At 38.1% G+C, this 15,375-nt stretch overlaps 2 protein-coding genes across 2 annotated transcripts in view; both read right to left on the reverse strand.

The window, feature by feature from the left end:
* Positions 1-3,677: 3,677 nt before the first annotated feature.
* On the reverse strand, positions 3,678-8,689 carry LOC122834442 (transmembrane protein 233). Its single transcript, XM_044122885.1, has 3 exons — positions 7,840-8,689; positions 6,719-6,853; positions 3,678-6,503 (listed from the first exon to the last, which is right to left on the reverse strand). The coding sequence occupies exons 1-3, from the start codon at positions 8,023-8,025 to the stop codon at positions 6,492-6,494; spliced, it is 333 nt and encodes a 110-aa protein (XP_043978820.1). The 5' UTR covers positions 8,026-8,689; the 3' UTR covers positions 3,678-6,491.
* Positions 8,690-9,517: 828 nt separating this feature from the next.
* Positions 9,518-15,375, reverse strand: part of LOC122834443 (RNA-binding protein Musashi homolog 1-like) — a 35,466-nt gene continuing 29,608 nt past the window's right edge. Inside the window, exons 12-14 of the mRNA XM_044122886.1 lie at positions 12,717-12,770; positions 12,399-12,553; positions 9,518-12,308 (exon numbers count right to left, since the gene is read on the reverse strand). Coding sequence (XP_043978821.1) covers positions 12,267-12,308; positions 12,399-12,553; positions 12,717-12,770 — 251 coding nt within the window. The 3' untranslated portion in view covers positions 9,518-12,266. The remainder of the gene's footprint in view (positions 12,309-12,398; positions 12,554-12,716; positions 12,771-15,375) is intronic.

Below are 15,375 nucleotides of genomic sequence, written 5' to 3' on the forward strand. Positions count from 1 at the left end.
GCCGCATATCTTCCCCCCTCTTCTTCCCCCTTTCCTGTCAGCCTACTATGAAAACTAGAGCCCACAGAAAGGACCCCCTGGTGTGTGGGGGGGGGGGAAATAAATAAATAAATAAATAAATAAATAAATAAATAAATAAATAAATAAATAAATAAATAAATAAATAAATATCCACATCCTGACAAAAAATGCTCAATTAAGTAAGGAAGGATATAATCTATCTGGACTGAAACATAAAGGTCAGCGACGCCGGAAAAGGGCAGAAATTCAATGTGTCTTTAGATGTTTGGGGGTCGGGGGGATCCTTATAAGTAGTATGATTAGAGTGGCTCTCACGCTGATCGTCAGCAGCACCGCTGATTAGTTAATCAGAGATACTGGCCTCTGAAATCGCTAATGAACAGTGGCTCATATTAGACTCTTTATGAAAGGTCATTAACTCCTGAATTACGCCGAATAAATCCAAAGTGAGTGAGCCTAATGTGGAGAAGAGAATGGCCCCTGCAGAAAAGCACAAGGAGTAGATGCGGGACAGACCTGAGAAGTCCTGAAGCGTTCTGCAACATAAAAACAAGGACTAAAAATGTAATAAAAGCTGCAAAGAAGAGTAAAAAAATAAACAGATAAACAATAAACGGGATGCTGACAAAACCCTTCAGTTGTGCGTTCAAAATTGAAGGGTGTTCAGTCAGATGTAAGACTGTAATATTCTTTATCAACATGTTTTCTACATTTCTTTCTTCTTTTTTTTTTTCTACAGAATGAGATTGTTGATGATAAGTGAACCCAGGCACCTTTATGCTCTGTAAGGGCAGAATAATCATAGGAAAGGGAGAACCAGACTGCTACAGGTGCAGCTTTAATCCACCAGAGATGATTTAGCTCATTTTACCTGCAATAAGTACAAAACAATCAGAGTGTGCTCATCGTATCTTTCAGACGTTAGATTGTTAAAATTTATAAATCTCATGAATGTATGTCTCACAAAATCAAAATCTCTCACATTACTGTAAAAAAAATTAGCATTAGCTCCTCTGAGCTGTTTTGATCTTTGAAACAGTCTGCAGTCTGTCTTAAGGCTTTCATGCATAGAGGTCACTGCAGTGGACAGAAATTTGAAAGCCCATTTTCGTGTGTTTTTTTTGTGGATTTTTATGTTATAAATGAAGTGGACACTAGTGCATCATACAATACACTTTCGACTACTGGCCATCCACTGTTAGTGCAAGAACATTTTTGTTAAATCCTATATGGCAGACAGATGAAAAAGCAACTAAAGAATATCCAGTCCCTCCTTTTATCGTAATGGATTCTTGCAGGTAAAATAAAATATTGTGGCATCAAGTCACCCGTAAAGGCCAATACTACTGATGCATTTTCCAAATAACAACTTTGTACTTCGAGAAAATTACAACTGATCACCTAGAAAAATGTTTTTTTGTTTTTTTTTTACATATTTATTCACCCATAATTTTTTTATGCTTTAAAAAAAAAATCAAAAACACTTTGGGAAAAAAAAATCCTAACATAAAGGACCATAATTTATGCATTAAATGTAATGTATGCATGTAATGCCACATCGGCTAAATCTGAGGACAGGCAACTGTTTGTTGTCAAACACATTACATAAAGGTTTGCCTACACACGGTTTAGTTAACCATACATGAAACAGTTTTTTGCAAAATGCAATAATGCACACACAGTGATACAAGCCGAATACCTGAGAGCGCTTTTGATGTCTTTAATCTCGTCCAACCTGGATCCATTTCATGTTCTCTGCCTGCTCTGCCTCACTCCCACCATCATCACATTTCATTTATGCAGCTGCATGAAACTCCTGAATAGGAGGAATGTTGTCATGAGATATGTGTATATGGAGAATGTGGCGCTAATGGAGGGAGCTCGTTTGAGAGGCCTATTTCGGCACTTCACATGAGTCATGGACGGCTCTCAAAACATACGGTCAGTGCTGTTGCTAATAACGCAGCAGGATGGCTACAGGTGATTTGATGTCGTCTATCAAAGAAAGGCATCAAGTGGGTTTTGAGGCGAGCGTGTAAAATAAATAAATAAAAATAAAGCTGATTTTAATTTGCTTCGATTAATTGGATTTGTTTGATTTTTCTTTCTTCCCCCTCCACACGGCACGTCGATCGGTTTGCTGACACAAAGTCTACCTTGATCCCTTGATAATCTGCCTAAATTCTTTCAAGTCGCCTAATCCTGGCCCTCATTTTTTCATCTCATCCTCTCGAGTTTTGCTTTGGTCCGACATCAAAGAGTCTGCGCTACAATCGTGTTGCATTTCCCTTTCAACTGACAGTAGATAATGGAGCAAAGATTACTGCTAAAACTGACTCGTACAAGTGCATTACAATGACTGCGTCAAACCTAATTCATCAAGGGGAACTGCTTTTGACTTCCACCTGCACAGAGGAGATATGTTTTCACTGAGGGTTTTTTTTGTTTGTTTGTTTGTTTGTGTGTGTGTGTTGCATGTAAGTGTTATTTGTGTCATCAAGGGCGCTCTGGGCACAATTTTTAGCTCAAGGAGGGCTGAAACGTCTAAAAACAACAGGAAAGAGCTGCTTTAAACAACAACAATGAGAAAACTGAAGTGAGTCATGAGATGAAACAGACTCGGAGGATCGTGGAGCTCCGCTAACCTCATCTGAATCATCACTTGTATTTCCTCCTACCTTTTCGGCTTCGTTTTACATGTTCCAGTCACCTCGCAGCAGGGCCGGTTTTGTTTGACCGTGTGATGGAGTGGGCAGTCGGCTGCATGGAGACCAATCTTCTATATTTAGCTGGTCATCTACTATGACATATCAAACGACAGGAAAGAGTCCAGGGGAAGTTGTTAGCAAAACACGGCACATGTGGGAAGTAATGGCAGAAGAGAAATATTTCAGACTGACTCAACCGTTTCTCTGTGCTGTGAAAAAGTCTTTGCCTACTTCCAGATTTCTTTGGTTGTTGCTTTTTTGTCTGTTTCTCATCATTAGATTAATGTTATTTTCTGACAAACGTGACCTTAGGTGAAAGAAAAAGCAGTTGTTGGATGTCAATTTCATTAAGTGTGTGGTTCATCAATATGAGAGAAAAACTGCACAAAAATGTAATCTATTGGAGAAAAAAAAAATTAATAAAAATGCCCCTGCTGGCCAAAAAACATCATAGAGGTCTACATGCACAAGTACACACTCTGAAAGCCTGGGATTAAAATTTAGCACCTTCTTGCTGTAAGTAGACTATAACCCAATTTAACTAAAAAAGTTTAAAATAATTTATTTTATTTACACTCTGCAAGAACATCTCTCTTTGGTTTCTTTTACCCATCTGACGGTGGATGGCTGGAAATGTGACATTAAATAAAATAAGATTTATCAAACATATTTTCAGTGCTTTTATTGCATTTTTGACTCCAATGTATATTTCAATTGAGATTATTTAGCGACTTTGTGCGGCTTTTGGTAGTTGGTTTCCTTACTGAGGAGCTGGCAGCTGCTAGCCTGTGTTAAACACAGCTAAACACAGAGCAGCTGAAACACTTATCAAATAATTTTCCAATATATCAAGCGAATCATAAAGTTTGTAAAGTAGGAGAACAGCTTTTGCTTTTTTTATTATTTTTATTTGAGCACAATTAACTGGAACTCCTCTGATACATCACCGAGACACATAAAGAACCTAGCATAACCATGCTAATGTTAGCCTAGTACTTCAGCAGTCTGCTTCCCTTGAAGATATTAGCAGAAGGGACTCTTGAGCTTTTTGAAGACGGTAGTTTGACACCTCCACTGTATGTTTAGAAAGAAGTGTTCATGTTTGTTTCATGTTATGTGTTAGAATATTAGCCTACAGCAGCTTTCTTTAGAAAGTTAAAATCATATTGGAGAAGCATGTTAAAGCTGTCATAAACATGGTTGGTGTGTGAGCTAAGTAGGGCACAATATCAAAGCAGTAGCCGTGAAACATGTAATTTTACTTCATGACCATGGCATAATTTTGGCAAAGAATCAGACTAGAAGTCTCCAAATGAGTTGAATCAATACTGGTGTTGAAAAAATCCAGACCAGAACCTCCCTAACATGACTGACAGGACACACAACAAAGACAAGAACTACAGACCTCTGTCAGGGTTTGAACTCTGCAGGTAAAAACTTCTGTCACTCTGAGCAGGTATGTGAGCTGAGGATGAGTTGACATCAACACTTATAGCAAAATCAAAGTGACATTGTAGTTTTTCTTTGTAATTCCAGAGTGAAGTAAGGAAAGGAGTCCTTTTGGGTACTTCAAAAGATTTAAAGCGTTAGATCTTTTAAACCGGCTATTCAGACTTTAATCAACTTTTTAGTTCAAAGGTTACTTCACACACATAGTGATGCAAGTTTTTAGACTGTGTAAAAACTCTTAACATTGTAAAAAAAAAAATTGACAATCAGCTGTATGAATTCTGAGTATCCTTAAAATAATGGATGTTCCAAGTCCAAATCAAGGCTGAATTTACTACATCACTTAAGTATGACCTCCAAGTGTCCAAAGAATGAATCTAACGTAATTAAAAAACAAAGTGTTCTTGGAATACAAAAGTAATGTAAAATACATTTTAGAAATAAAGTTTTCTTTCACTGAGCTGCTAACTGAACTGAAATGTGAAAATGCATTTTCCACCTTAAAGTCAGATTGCTACTGATTTTGTTTTGTTTTTTATTATGCCTATATATATTTCAGATCATTCCCAAAATAATTTCAAACATAAACTGAATTTTAAAAAAGGTTTTCATATAATGATGTTATTTATTAAAATAAACAGGCTGTCCAATAACCAATTTGGATATACCTGAAAAAGTACAATGGCTGGGCCCTCCACAACAATAAAATAGATCACCAATTATCACAAATACTTGGTGACAGCTGTTAGATTCAGGAGCCTTTTCACATAGGGCCAAGTGATTTGGTCAGTTGTTTGAGAAGTTAAATCATAATTTGAAAACACAATTTTGTAATTACTTAGGATATGTCATGATGTGTTGGTTGAAGAGGACCCAAAAGCAGAGAGGCTGAGGTGGCGAGTAGATTTGAAGATTTAATGAAAAAATATGAACAAAGGCTAAAAAAAACGAGAAAAACATGGGAGAACACGGACTCAGAGGAGAACAAAAAGCATCAGGGATAAACAAAGTCATAAAAAGCATGACTGGGAACAGGATCTAGCAGGAGGAACCAGCAAAGACTGAGAGGGGAAAAAGGTGTTTTAGTACTGGGAGAGTGAATGACGAAACAAAGGACCTGGGCTGATTATCTAACAGGTTCCAGGTGTGAGGGGAGAGAGCATAAGGCAGGCTGAGAAGAGCACACCGGGGACTAAAAAAATTAATCTTGTTTTAAAAAATAACTAAACGTAGGAAAGATTATTTAAGTACAGAATAACTAGACACAAGAAATAAATATAATAAACTAGAATCACTAAGAAAGCACTGAACTAAAGTAAAACAAAAACAAAGCTAATCAAACAAAAAGCCTAAGGAACACAGAATATTGAAACAAAAATCAAACCCCAAAACAATCCAGGACCTGACAGGATGTCTTTGTCTGATGTTAAAATATGCGTGGTCATCTGCAACACCAAGTTTGATCAAAAACAAGAAAATTATTAGAGTTCAAAAAAAATTTTTATAGCATGGTGTATTTGAATAAGTTGAATGTAAACAAAAATCTTTGCTGAAAAGACACATTTTTGCTATAGAAAAAGTCATACTTTACCGAGAAAAGTTATTTACCTTGTAATATCAACACACTCAAATACAGACACCTCCATAATCATTGGTACCTCAGGTAAAGATGTGTAAAAAGCCTTAAAATAAATCGAACCATAAGTGCATAGTATAATTTCATACTGCGGTTTTCAGAAAACGTCCTCCAATTCATTGGTGTACTGTACTTACTATGCTAAATCTCCCGGACAATAATCCTTGGCACAAATGGAAGTGGATTTTTCTTTTAGGATAATTAGAGAGTCAAAAAGGACTATTAATAAATAATACATGACTTTCTGGCTCTCTTCAAAATAGGAAACACAACAGAGCATTCTATTTGGGTAGGGCAGATAAATGTTGATCTTTTTAAATTCAAGGAATGGCTTCAAGAAATTAGCTACAGATTGGAGCACTGTCTTCAGACTGAATTTGTGCTGAAAAGATACACCACTGTCTTTGCCTTGTAGAAACTAAAATTCTTAGATTTCCGTTGCTTCTAGAATTCTACATTTGAGTAGAAATCAAGTGGGGTACCTAGCGTAGAAATATATCACATTTATATTGATTGTTCAAATGAAAAGAGGAAAGATGATAAAGTGAGCTATAGAAAGCAGTAGAAATGAGTCATTTCCCGTCAACGGCGGGGAAAGTAACATGAGCCAGTCCAGATACCATTCTCCAGCGGTTTCTGTTGCTTTGTCTCATATTTATTCTCCCCTCCTCTCAGTGCTAATGATCCATCTGAAAGACACACAGACGTACAATAAAACACAAAGACGATAGAAGCTCTTAGAAAGGCATGCCGAGGCGTTTTGCAGACCGAGTGAGTCTCCAGCACGGACAATGCTGTTAAAGACTCTGACATGTTACAGCGTTTTGTTTGCTCAACACCACCGTCAGAACAGCTGAGAGCGAAACGTTGCGTTGCGCTGATCGAGCCAGGCTGTCTGACTTACTGTGGCGAAATGAACGATGCAGGTGATGGCGATGACGAGAAGGCCGATGATGATTGATGCTATGGCGACGTATAAGGCGCTCCTGCCCAGCCTCCTGGAACCGTCATAGTCACCTTGATAGTAACTGTTTCTGGACTGGGAAATAAAAGACAGGCGCAGGCAAGGCAACTTTATTTACACAGCAACGTTTGGCGCAAGGCAACTTAAAGTGCTTATACATATCTAATCTCAACGTACATCAAAACAGATTTATTACACACAAACTTGGTACTGTAAACATACATTTTCTTCAGTATTGCAGCCTTTAAATTCCCATTTTTGTTCATAACTTCTTTAAATGAGGAAGAGAAAAAAAAGAGCAAATATACTTAGAAATGTACAGTGACTTGCAGAAAGTATTCATGTTCAAATCTTTCCCCTTCATCACCACAACCTCAAGCTTTGGAGTGTTGTATCTGAATTTTATATGATTGACCAAAATAAAGCAGAATGTAATTGGTAAGTGAAAAGAAAATGATATAATTATTTGTGTCTTTTAAATAGATACAAATCTGCAGCGCGCGAGAACGTCGTCATGCATTTCAAAAACGTCCTCCCTGAGACGCTCCTACTGTCAGACTAAGCTGGAAAGTTTTGTGAACGCTGTATACACAAACAGGTGCCAAACTTTTCCTATTTTTATTTGTCAAAGAAATCTAAAGAAATCATCTGTTATTTTCACTTTTATATAGTACTGAGTGTTGGTCTATAACAAAAACAAACAAAAAAGAGAAAACACAATGAGATACATTAAAGATTGTGGTTGAAATGTGGCAAAGGTGAACGCAGCATCAGTGTTTTACTTTGATGGACTGAAATCCTGCCGTCGTTAGAATCAGTAAGAGGATAAAAATAGAAGATAAAGTTGTTTGACAGGCGGAGCAGGTGTGTGTGTGACTGTGTTACATCTCAGGGTCCAACAGATTCACTCCCAGGTCAGAGGGCAGCGTCACCGCAGTATTTTAGAAACACCCTTTCCTCTAGCGTGTTCCTCCTTTTCTCCTCTCTGACACGCTATTTTATGTGAAAAAGATATGTATTGTTAAAATCCAGCTCGGTTAGTCTGTGTAGTCCATACGTACCATGACAGAGAAGACCAGGGCCACTATGTTGACAGGGTATGCTGGACAAAAGCACGTCAACATGGTCAAACAAAGGTAGCTCCGGAGGGGAGGTGGAAGTTCCTGCTCTTTCAAAGAGCCACGCTCAAAAAATGTGCTCCCGTTTAAGGAGCTTTTTGTTTGTGAGTCAAGCACACCGACTGCCATTGACGTCCAGAACACGTATAGTATTTAACAATTTAAAAAAAAAAAAAAAAAACACTAAAACAGCCCAAAAAATGTTGATTAAAATTATAAAATGTGACTAAGAAATAAGCCCAAAGAAGGGAAATCCAGCTTGAGGAGTTGAAGTCCCAAAGCTTATCCAGAAACCGACGTCTGCGGATCGAGTCAGATGATGTTCCTTGGATGTTTTCGCCTCTGTAGGTTTTTCTGTTTGTAGGCAGAGATGGTAAAAGGAGAGACGTGGAAGATGATCTGTGACCCTGCTGGCCTCAGTCCAGCTCCTGACTGTCAGTGAGGGGATCAGACTGTTTACCACCTCTGATCTGATCTGGCTCCTCACACAGCTAGTAGCCAGCCCTCTGTCCTGCTGTACCCCTCTGGGTGTCACATATGTGGGCTAATTTTCTTTTTATTCTTGCCAAAGCAAGTAACAGCACAGCGTGATTTTCACATAGAAAGTTGTTTTCTACGTCCACTTGATGCAGATTCGGTTTTCACCTGCAGAGGAGCAGCAGTTCAGCTTGTGCGTCCCACAGTACCTCACATTTTAGAGCTGCATGTTGCTAATATGCAGGTCCCTCCACAATAATTAAGAAATCGGTGTGTGAGAAACAAAAAATGTAGTCTTGATTTTATGTACTTTTAACGTGGAAAGTCTATAATGCAAAATACGATTATTCTGTCGTCATGGTAACAGCTGTGCTTGACGACAAGCTTGTCAAAAAACTGTTATTTTGGGTCTGACTGTAGATTTGACCAATTTTGTGTAATTTTCTGTTTTGTCGTAATTGTCCAATCAACACAAACAAGCTTTAGTTTAGTAGTGTGTTCTCTTCTCTTTCCTGTTTTGAAGATGCGCCTCAACGTTTTGTCCTTCTACAAACACGGAAAAGCAGCAAGTTATGAGTTAATGACTGAATTTCTTGAAAGCATCTTAAATAAGTAAAATATATGTTTAAAAAAAAAACATTCTGTGAGAATTTTACCGAGAAAATTAAAAATGTATATGAGGATTTTTACACATTTTGGAGAAAGTAAATCTACTAGCTGTTTCTAACTGTGTTTGATATATATATATTTTTTTTCTTTTTGGTCACCAAATCTGAAACGCTTTCAAGTTACTACATTTTAAACACCTTACAAAACCGATGCCCAAATCAACTGACCACAGCCTGGCAATAGAAAATACAATCAATAATCAAGAATACTATCACAAATTGCTTTAGAATAATTTATTAGGAACTTCAAATTGAAATAGTCAGAAAACAATAAAATAAAATAAAAATTAAAAAAAAGGAAAGCTTGGCGAGAGACAGTCTGAATTTTTACCCAGGCTCACACAGAGCTCCACACCAAATATTGGCCCTTTTTCATACATCACCAAAACAAAAGGCATCTTTAAAAGCAATATACAAGGGGAAGAAACATCTCAAAACAGAAAAATATAGTTCACTTTTTCCAGAAAATAAGTCTTAATGCCGCAGAATTTTCCACTTCTTGTCTGCTATTACCAATAATAGTACTATTTTCATTTGTAAGGTAAAAAATAACTTATTGCTTTATTGTACGTTTAAAAAGTTACAGTGTTGGTGTCCAGCAGTAGTTTCTATTTCTTTCTCTCTCTCTCTCTTTTTTTTAAACCATGCCCCAGCCTGTCTGACAGAGGAGCTACTGGCTGCATCAGGAAAGTTTTCTGTGCCAGAAAAAAGTGGAGGCTGAACAAGCAGGCGGCTTGTTTTTTGCAAATCTGCTCCAGCTTTCCTGCTTTTTCTGCCAGCCAGAGTCTTCTTGTTCGTAGCCTCCGTGTCAGAACCGGCTGGGAGCGTCACCCTGTTCCGCTCCTGGCTCCCTGGGCTCTGCCTGCTCACCACCACAAGGAGCAGCAGCATCACACTAAAACAATAATATGTTGGTTCCAGAGAAGCACGGATTCAGGAGAAAGTCAGGCGAGAAATGTAGGCGAGTCAAAACGGAACAGGGTGATCTCTCTCTCACTCTCTCTTTTTTTTTGTTTTTTTTTTTTGTTTTTCTCAGTACCAAACAAAAAAAAAAAAAGGCAATCAAAATGCTCCTCCGCTGCCAGAAGTAGTTCCATATTACACTCTGGATGTATGCGCACAAACACGGGCTCACACACGCTCAGACGCAACCACATGCACCTTCAAACAGTGATAAGAGGACAAAACAGGATCGTGGTTAGTTTGCTTTTTCTCTGTTTTTCTTTCTTTTTTTTTTTTTACAACTGCGTTCTCCGAGAATGTACTTCATTTATCGTCGCGGTGGAAAACACCACATAAAAAATAACAAAAAACATTTATTTCAATAAGAGAGCAGAAAAACAGAAACATTAAGAGAACCGCTCAAAAAATATATATATAATATTTTCAAAAAGAGGAAGTCAAGCCGAACCCCCGTTTCTCCCCCTGAATCCCAAGTTTCTCCTGCTTTACGGTTGCTATTCTTTCCACAAGTCTGTTATGCTTCGCTGAAATAGGTGGCATGAAGATGCAAGAGTCAAACTTGCACGTCTGAAGAAGTAAAGTGGAAAACGGACGACTTTATTGATTAATGGAGCAAATATGCCTAAAATGTATCCTGAACATGTGCTTGAGGGCACTTCACTTTCATTTTCCTCCTGCTTTAAGGTTATTCTTCCATAAGTGTGTTGTGTTTAACTAAAACATGTGTTGTGAATATGGAAAAATGCAAACATGCATTTTTTTTAAGGAAGTACAGAAAAAAGGGGGTGACTTTGCAAACATGTCAGCTCCTTGAATTGTTGTGAACAGCAATCTGCCACAAAGCATTCCCTACACCTTTAGGATTGTTAGTGATTTGTCACAGAAGCCCAGCTTGCATTTTTGAAGGAGTGAAGCGAGAAAAAGGGACGACTTTCTTCGTTAAAAGGGTAAATATGATCTTAAAAAAATAGCAACTTGCTGTAAAGTTATGATTCATTCTTACGACCCTTGTATTTATTTCAAACAGGTCGTGCGAGAAGTCATTCTTGCAGTCAAGAGAAGTGACACGTTTATTAACCAAAAAAAATAATATCAAAAATAGGCCAAATTAGATCCTAATGAATGTACTTTAGCCCTGCACTGCTTCTTCTATTGCTTTAAGGTGATATTTTTCCTTTATTCCTGATGTCCATTGTGTTTAACTTAAAGTTGCATGAAGATGGGAGAGTCAAACTTTGGACTCTTAGTAAAGTAAAGCAAAAAAAAAAAAAAAAAAAGGGATGATTTGGTCAATTAACTGAGAAAATACCAGATAAACTCCCAAACGTGCGCATTTTAGCACTGAGCTGAAGTGACACAAGAGCGTACTGGCCCCACAGTACGCACATTTAACCATATGCATGCTGTTAAAGTAGTGAGATGCTGGCAGACAGTAGCACATGACATCCAGTCAAAACCAACCAATGAGAACCCGCCACCCCCCCCCCCCCCCATGCCCCCCTGCCTCTATGTACAATATCTTACAGGAAGACATAAAAACATTGCTTTAAAACCAATTACAGAATAAAATACCTTACAGATTATCATTATTATGTCAATATTAATAACAATATTACAAAGGTTTTTGTTTTTAAAGACTACCAAAATATACATTTTTGTTTTGTTTTGTTTTGTTTTTTCATCTGTGTTTTCAGTGACAGTTGCAGCGTAAAAAAAGGACTTTTTGTCAGGTTTGTTCTTCCTTTGTTAAAAAATCCCCCCATCTCACAGGTCTTTTTTTTTTTTTACCACATCAGTAACAGCTTCTGAAAGATTTCATGATAAAAGAACACATCACATTATAATAAAATCATTTAAAAAATGAATCAAAACAGCTCCTCTTTGTCCTACTCCAACAGCTTCTCAAACAATTTTTTTTTTCTTTTTGCAAGTTCCTCCTCTCAGCTTCAATAGAAGAAAGAAATTGTAACCGAGGAAAGACGGTGGGATGTGCGGGAACTAGTGTGTTGCACTACATGAGGTGGGAAAAAAAAAAAAAAGAACCGGGGACGTTATGTCGAAGTGAGATTAGTACAGCAAAACGAGAGTTCTGGTTTTTAAAAAGATCTTCAGTCGGTGGGTGGAGCCACATGGTGCCAGGAGAGCCCGCTGGAGACCTGTGGCCAGCCAATCAGATTGTGCCATCAAGGGATAGCCAGCGTTCTGATTGGCACAACAGCAGACAGAGGAGGAGCCCTCCGATCCTCTGTGACCTGAGCCTCCTCAGTGGTAGCCATTAGTAAACGCAGTGGCGATCAGAGGACCCTGAGGACACAGGGACAGGAATGAATGCGCTCTTTGTGAGCACATGTGTGCACGCTAGCATGTTTTTGAAACACAGCAGGCATGACCTACCCCTAGACCATGGCCAAACCCTGTGCTGGGGGCGGGGCTAGCGGCACTGATGTAGCTGCCGACTCCTGAGTCTTGGTTGGCTGCAGCGTACAGGTCGGCCATTGGTCCGGGGCTGCTGGTGCCCAGAAAGCCAGCTGTGCGTGAAGGGGTGGAGCCTGAGAGACAGGAGAGACGAGTCAAGCTTGGACACCAGAGGGCTTCACACACGCGCACACAAACACTTCTAAAAATATGCCTTTATTTGTCTAAGCAAGCTTTTGTGGAAGCATTCAATCTAAAGCAAGCATACAAATACAAGAAGCAAAATCGCAGGCCTACCTCTGACTACTGCTGCCGCCGCTGCCATTGGTCCGTATGCAGTGAGGGGAATGGCTGAGGATTACACAACAAACCGCGTTACAGCACAAACGTCTCACTGTGGACCGCTCTCCGATATCACATCATAAAGCAATAATCTACAGCTCACTGTGACTGAATCTACATCTGCTCACACATCTGTCACGGCATTTCAATCCAATTGCTGCACGAGGGTTAAAGACGAACCCAGGATACGACGTCATAAAGCATCTGGCTCTGGGTTCACCAGATATGGGGGGGAGAAAACAAACAAACAAACAAAAAAAAACAAAAAACGCCTGGAGTCACATGTCCGAGCGAGAAGATTTGAACCTGAAGGTTTAAAATCTGGGTCGTTTGTAGAAAGTAAACAAACCTAAATGTGTCCTGCTGCATCGGGAGACGGCAAAATACTTCTTATTCACAAGATCTTTATAAGAAATTCATTCCTATTAGGCATGAGAGAAGAAACACAGGTCTGCTGCATCTTCTGCAGTCATTATATCACATTTGATTTAGTTTTTACCTGCTACTATCTTAGTTTCTCTACACAGTCCCTCAGTCCTGAATCTCCCCTTTAAGGTGGTTCCATCCACAACACAGGAACTGGGAGGTAAAACTCACCAACACTGACTGACAACAGGCATCAGCTAATATTGAGTTTCGCCCTGTGACCTCATTTCATCTGCAAATCAACTATTGGGGCTTGAAAAACACATCAGTCCTTGAACGGAGCTGAAACAATTAATTATGATGAATCGATAATTGAAATAATTTTCATCTAATTTAGTAATTGATTAGTCGTTAAGTAGTGTACAGACTCTAATATAAACAATTTAAGGTTAAAAAACCCTTCTTTAAATAAATCCGTTCCATCCAGAACTCCTCAGGTGTCCTAGTTTTAGCTTCACTGCGTTCAAATTCTGTAAAACATTTTAAAAAAGAGAGAGAAAAGAAAGGCAGAAACAACTTTTGCTCTTATAATTTGGTTAATTAAAAACAAAAATAGTCAACAGATCACTCCTGCACTGTATTGATGTTGAATGAAGGGCTAAGCAATGGAATATTATAGCATTTTTGACAATAAAATGTTTATTTTCTTATTAAAATTTAAGTTATTTATTTGCATTTTTAGATTACATTTCTAATATGTTGTAAATTAAGCTCACGTGGTTCTAAAAAAAAAAAAAAAGATCTTCAGAATTTGGCCTTTTTTTTTTTTTTATCCGATCAATCATCAGAATAATCGATTAGTAAAACAATTATCAGTTGCAGCCCTAGTTTGGGGTGTTGCTTGTTGTTGTATTCCAGCAAACTTTGAAATAAACAAATTTAGGTCCATGGTTTAAAAGTGACAAAGTGCTACAGAAAAAAACTGAAGGTTTATTTCAGGTTTTGTAGGCAGCGTGTTCGGCGGCTGCCAGACGTTCTTCCTAATGAGCTTCTTATTCACACAGGAACCAAACCAGCAGCAGAGCTTTCAAGAGTTATAAATACCAGCGCTGCCGTCGCTCCGACTGACCATGAGTCAACCAAATGTGAAGCATCGCTCTGTTCAATAGGACAGACCAGGAGAAAGAAGTACAACCACTGGAACATTTGAGCCGAGATCAATATCCGATATTCATAACCGGCGATAACCGAGATCCACTGATATTGTTTATTGCACTTACCCTGTCGCCACCCTCCTGAAATGTATCGGTTAATAATATCGATGCAGTTTTACGCATCAAACCGATACCGATACGTTAACCACGGACTGACACCGGCTCATACTGAAGCTAATGCACAATTTTCTCTACTTTTTCAGGCTAAAATTGAACCATTCTGCTGACTTTAATCTTGTTTTTTTTTTTTTTTTAATCCATGTACAAATATTTACGAAACCTAAAACGCAAAATCTTGTATGGTGGCTGCCGTCCTCTCTGCACAACACTTTTTGATTTAGCATCTGCATGGAAACTTCACACAGAATAAGATTAACGGAAAACTAATTTTCTTTCACAAAATTGGAATTAGCCTTGTTAGTATTATTTTGGATCAAATCAATTTACTGTGGTTTTGAGGTTGAACTAAAATAACAAAGCTACTTTGTTTTCTTTGGCTCTTGTACTTACGCGACAGTAAACACACATTGACTAAAATAGGTGTTATATAAAGAGAAGGAGGTTTTGACCTCATTTCAGCCCTTTAACGGCTTGTGGTTGATACTTTGTAGAGATCTGGTTGATCTGCTTGTTGTAAAAGCAAAGTTTTCATTGTTCTAAATCCCTGAAATAGAAATGCAACTGGTTTTTAATTTAACAGTGAAACACATATTTTATGTGGCAATTATATAATTAACCCTGATTTTATTTGATTTTTTTTCCTGAAAAGTTTTACAGCTCAAGAGAAATTAATTTACGAGAAGCAAAGGGCTTCTAGTAAATAACAGGGAACTGTTTAAAATCTTTGAATTTAAACAGTTGCAGACCTCTGGTTTAGGCTGCATCAAAGTGTTGTATTTTGATTGTTTCACCATCTTGAACCTTTGCAGTTTAGGTTATTTTGACCCCGATTTTCTCATACACAAAAAAAACAAAACAAAAAAAAACAGCTCTCTGCCACAAAATATCAATTTATAGGCAAATGTTTCGCCAAG

The sequence above is a fragment of the Gambusia affinis genome, linkage group LG07 (genome assembly GCF_019740435.1).
Source record: "Gambusia affinis linkage group LG07, SWU_Gaff_1.0, whole genome shotgun sequence".
NCBI classification, from domain to species: domain Eukaryota; kingdom Metazoa; phylum Chordata; class Actinopteri; order Cyprinodontiformes; family Poeciliidae; genus Gambusia; species Gambusia affinis.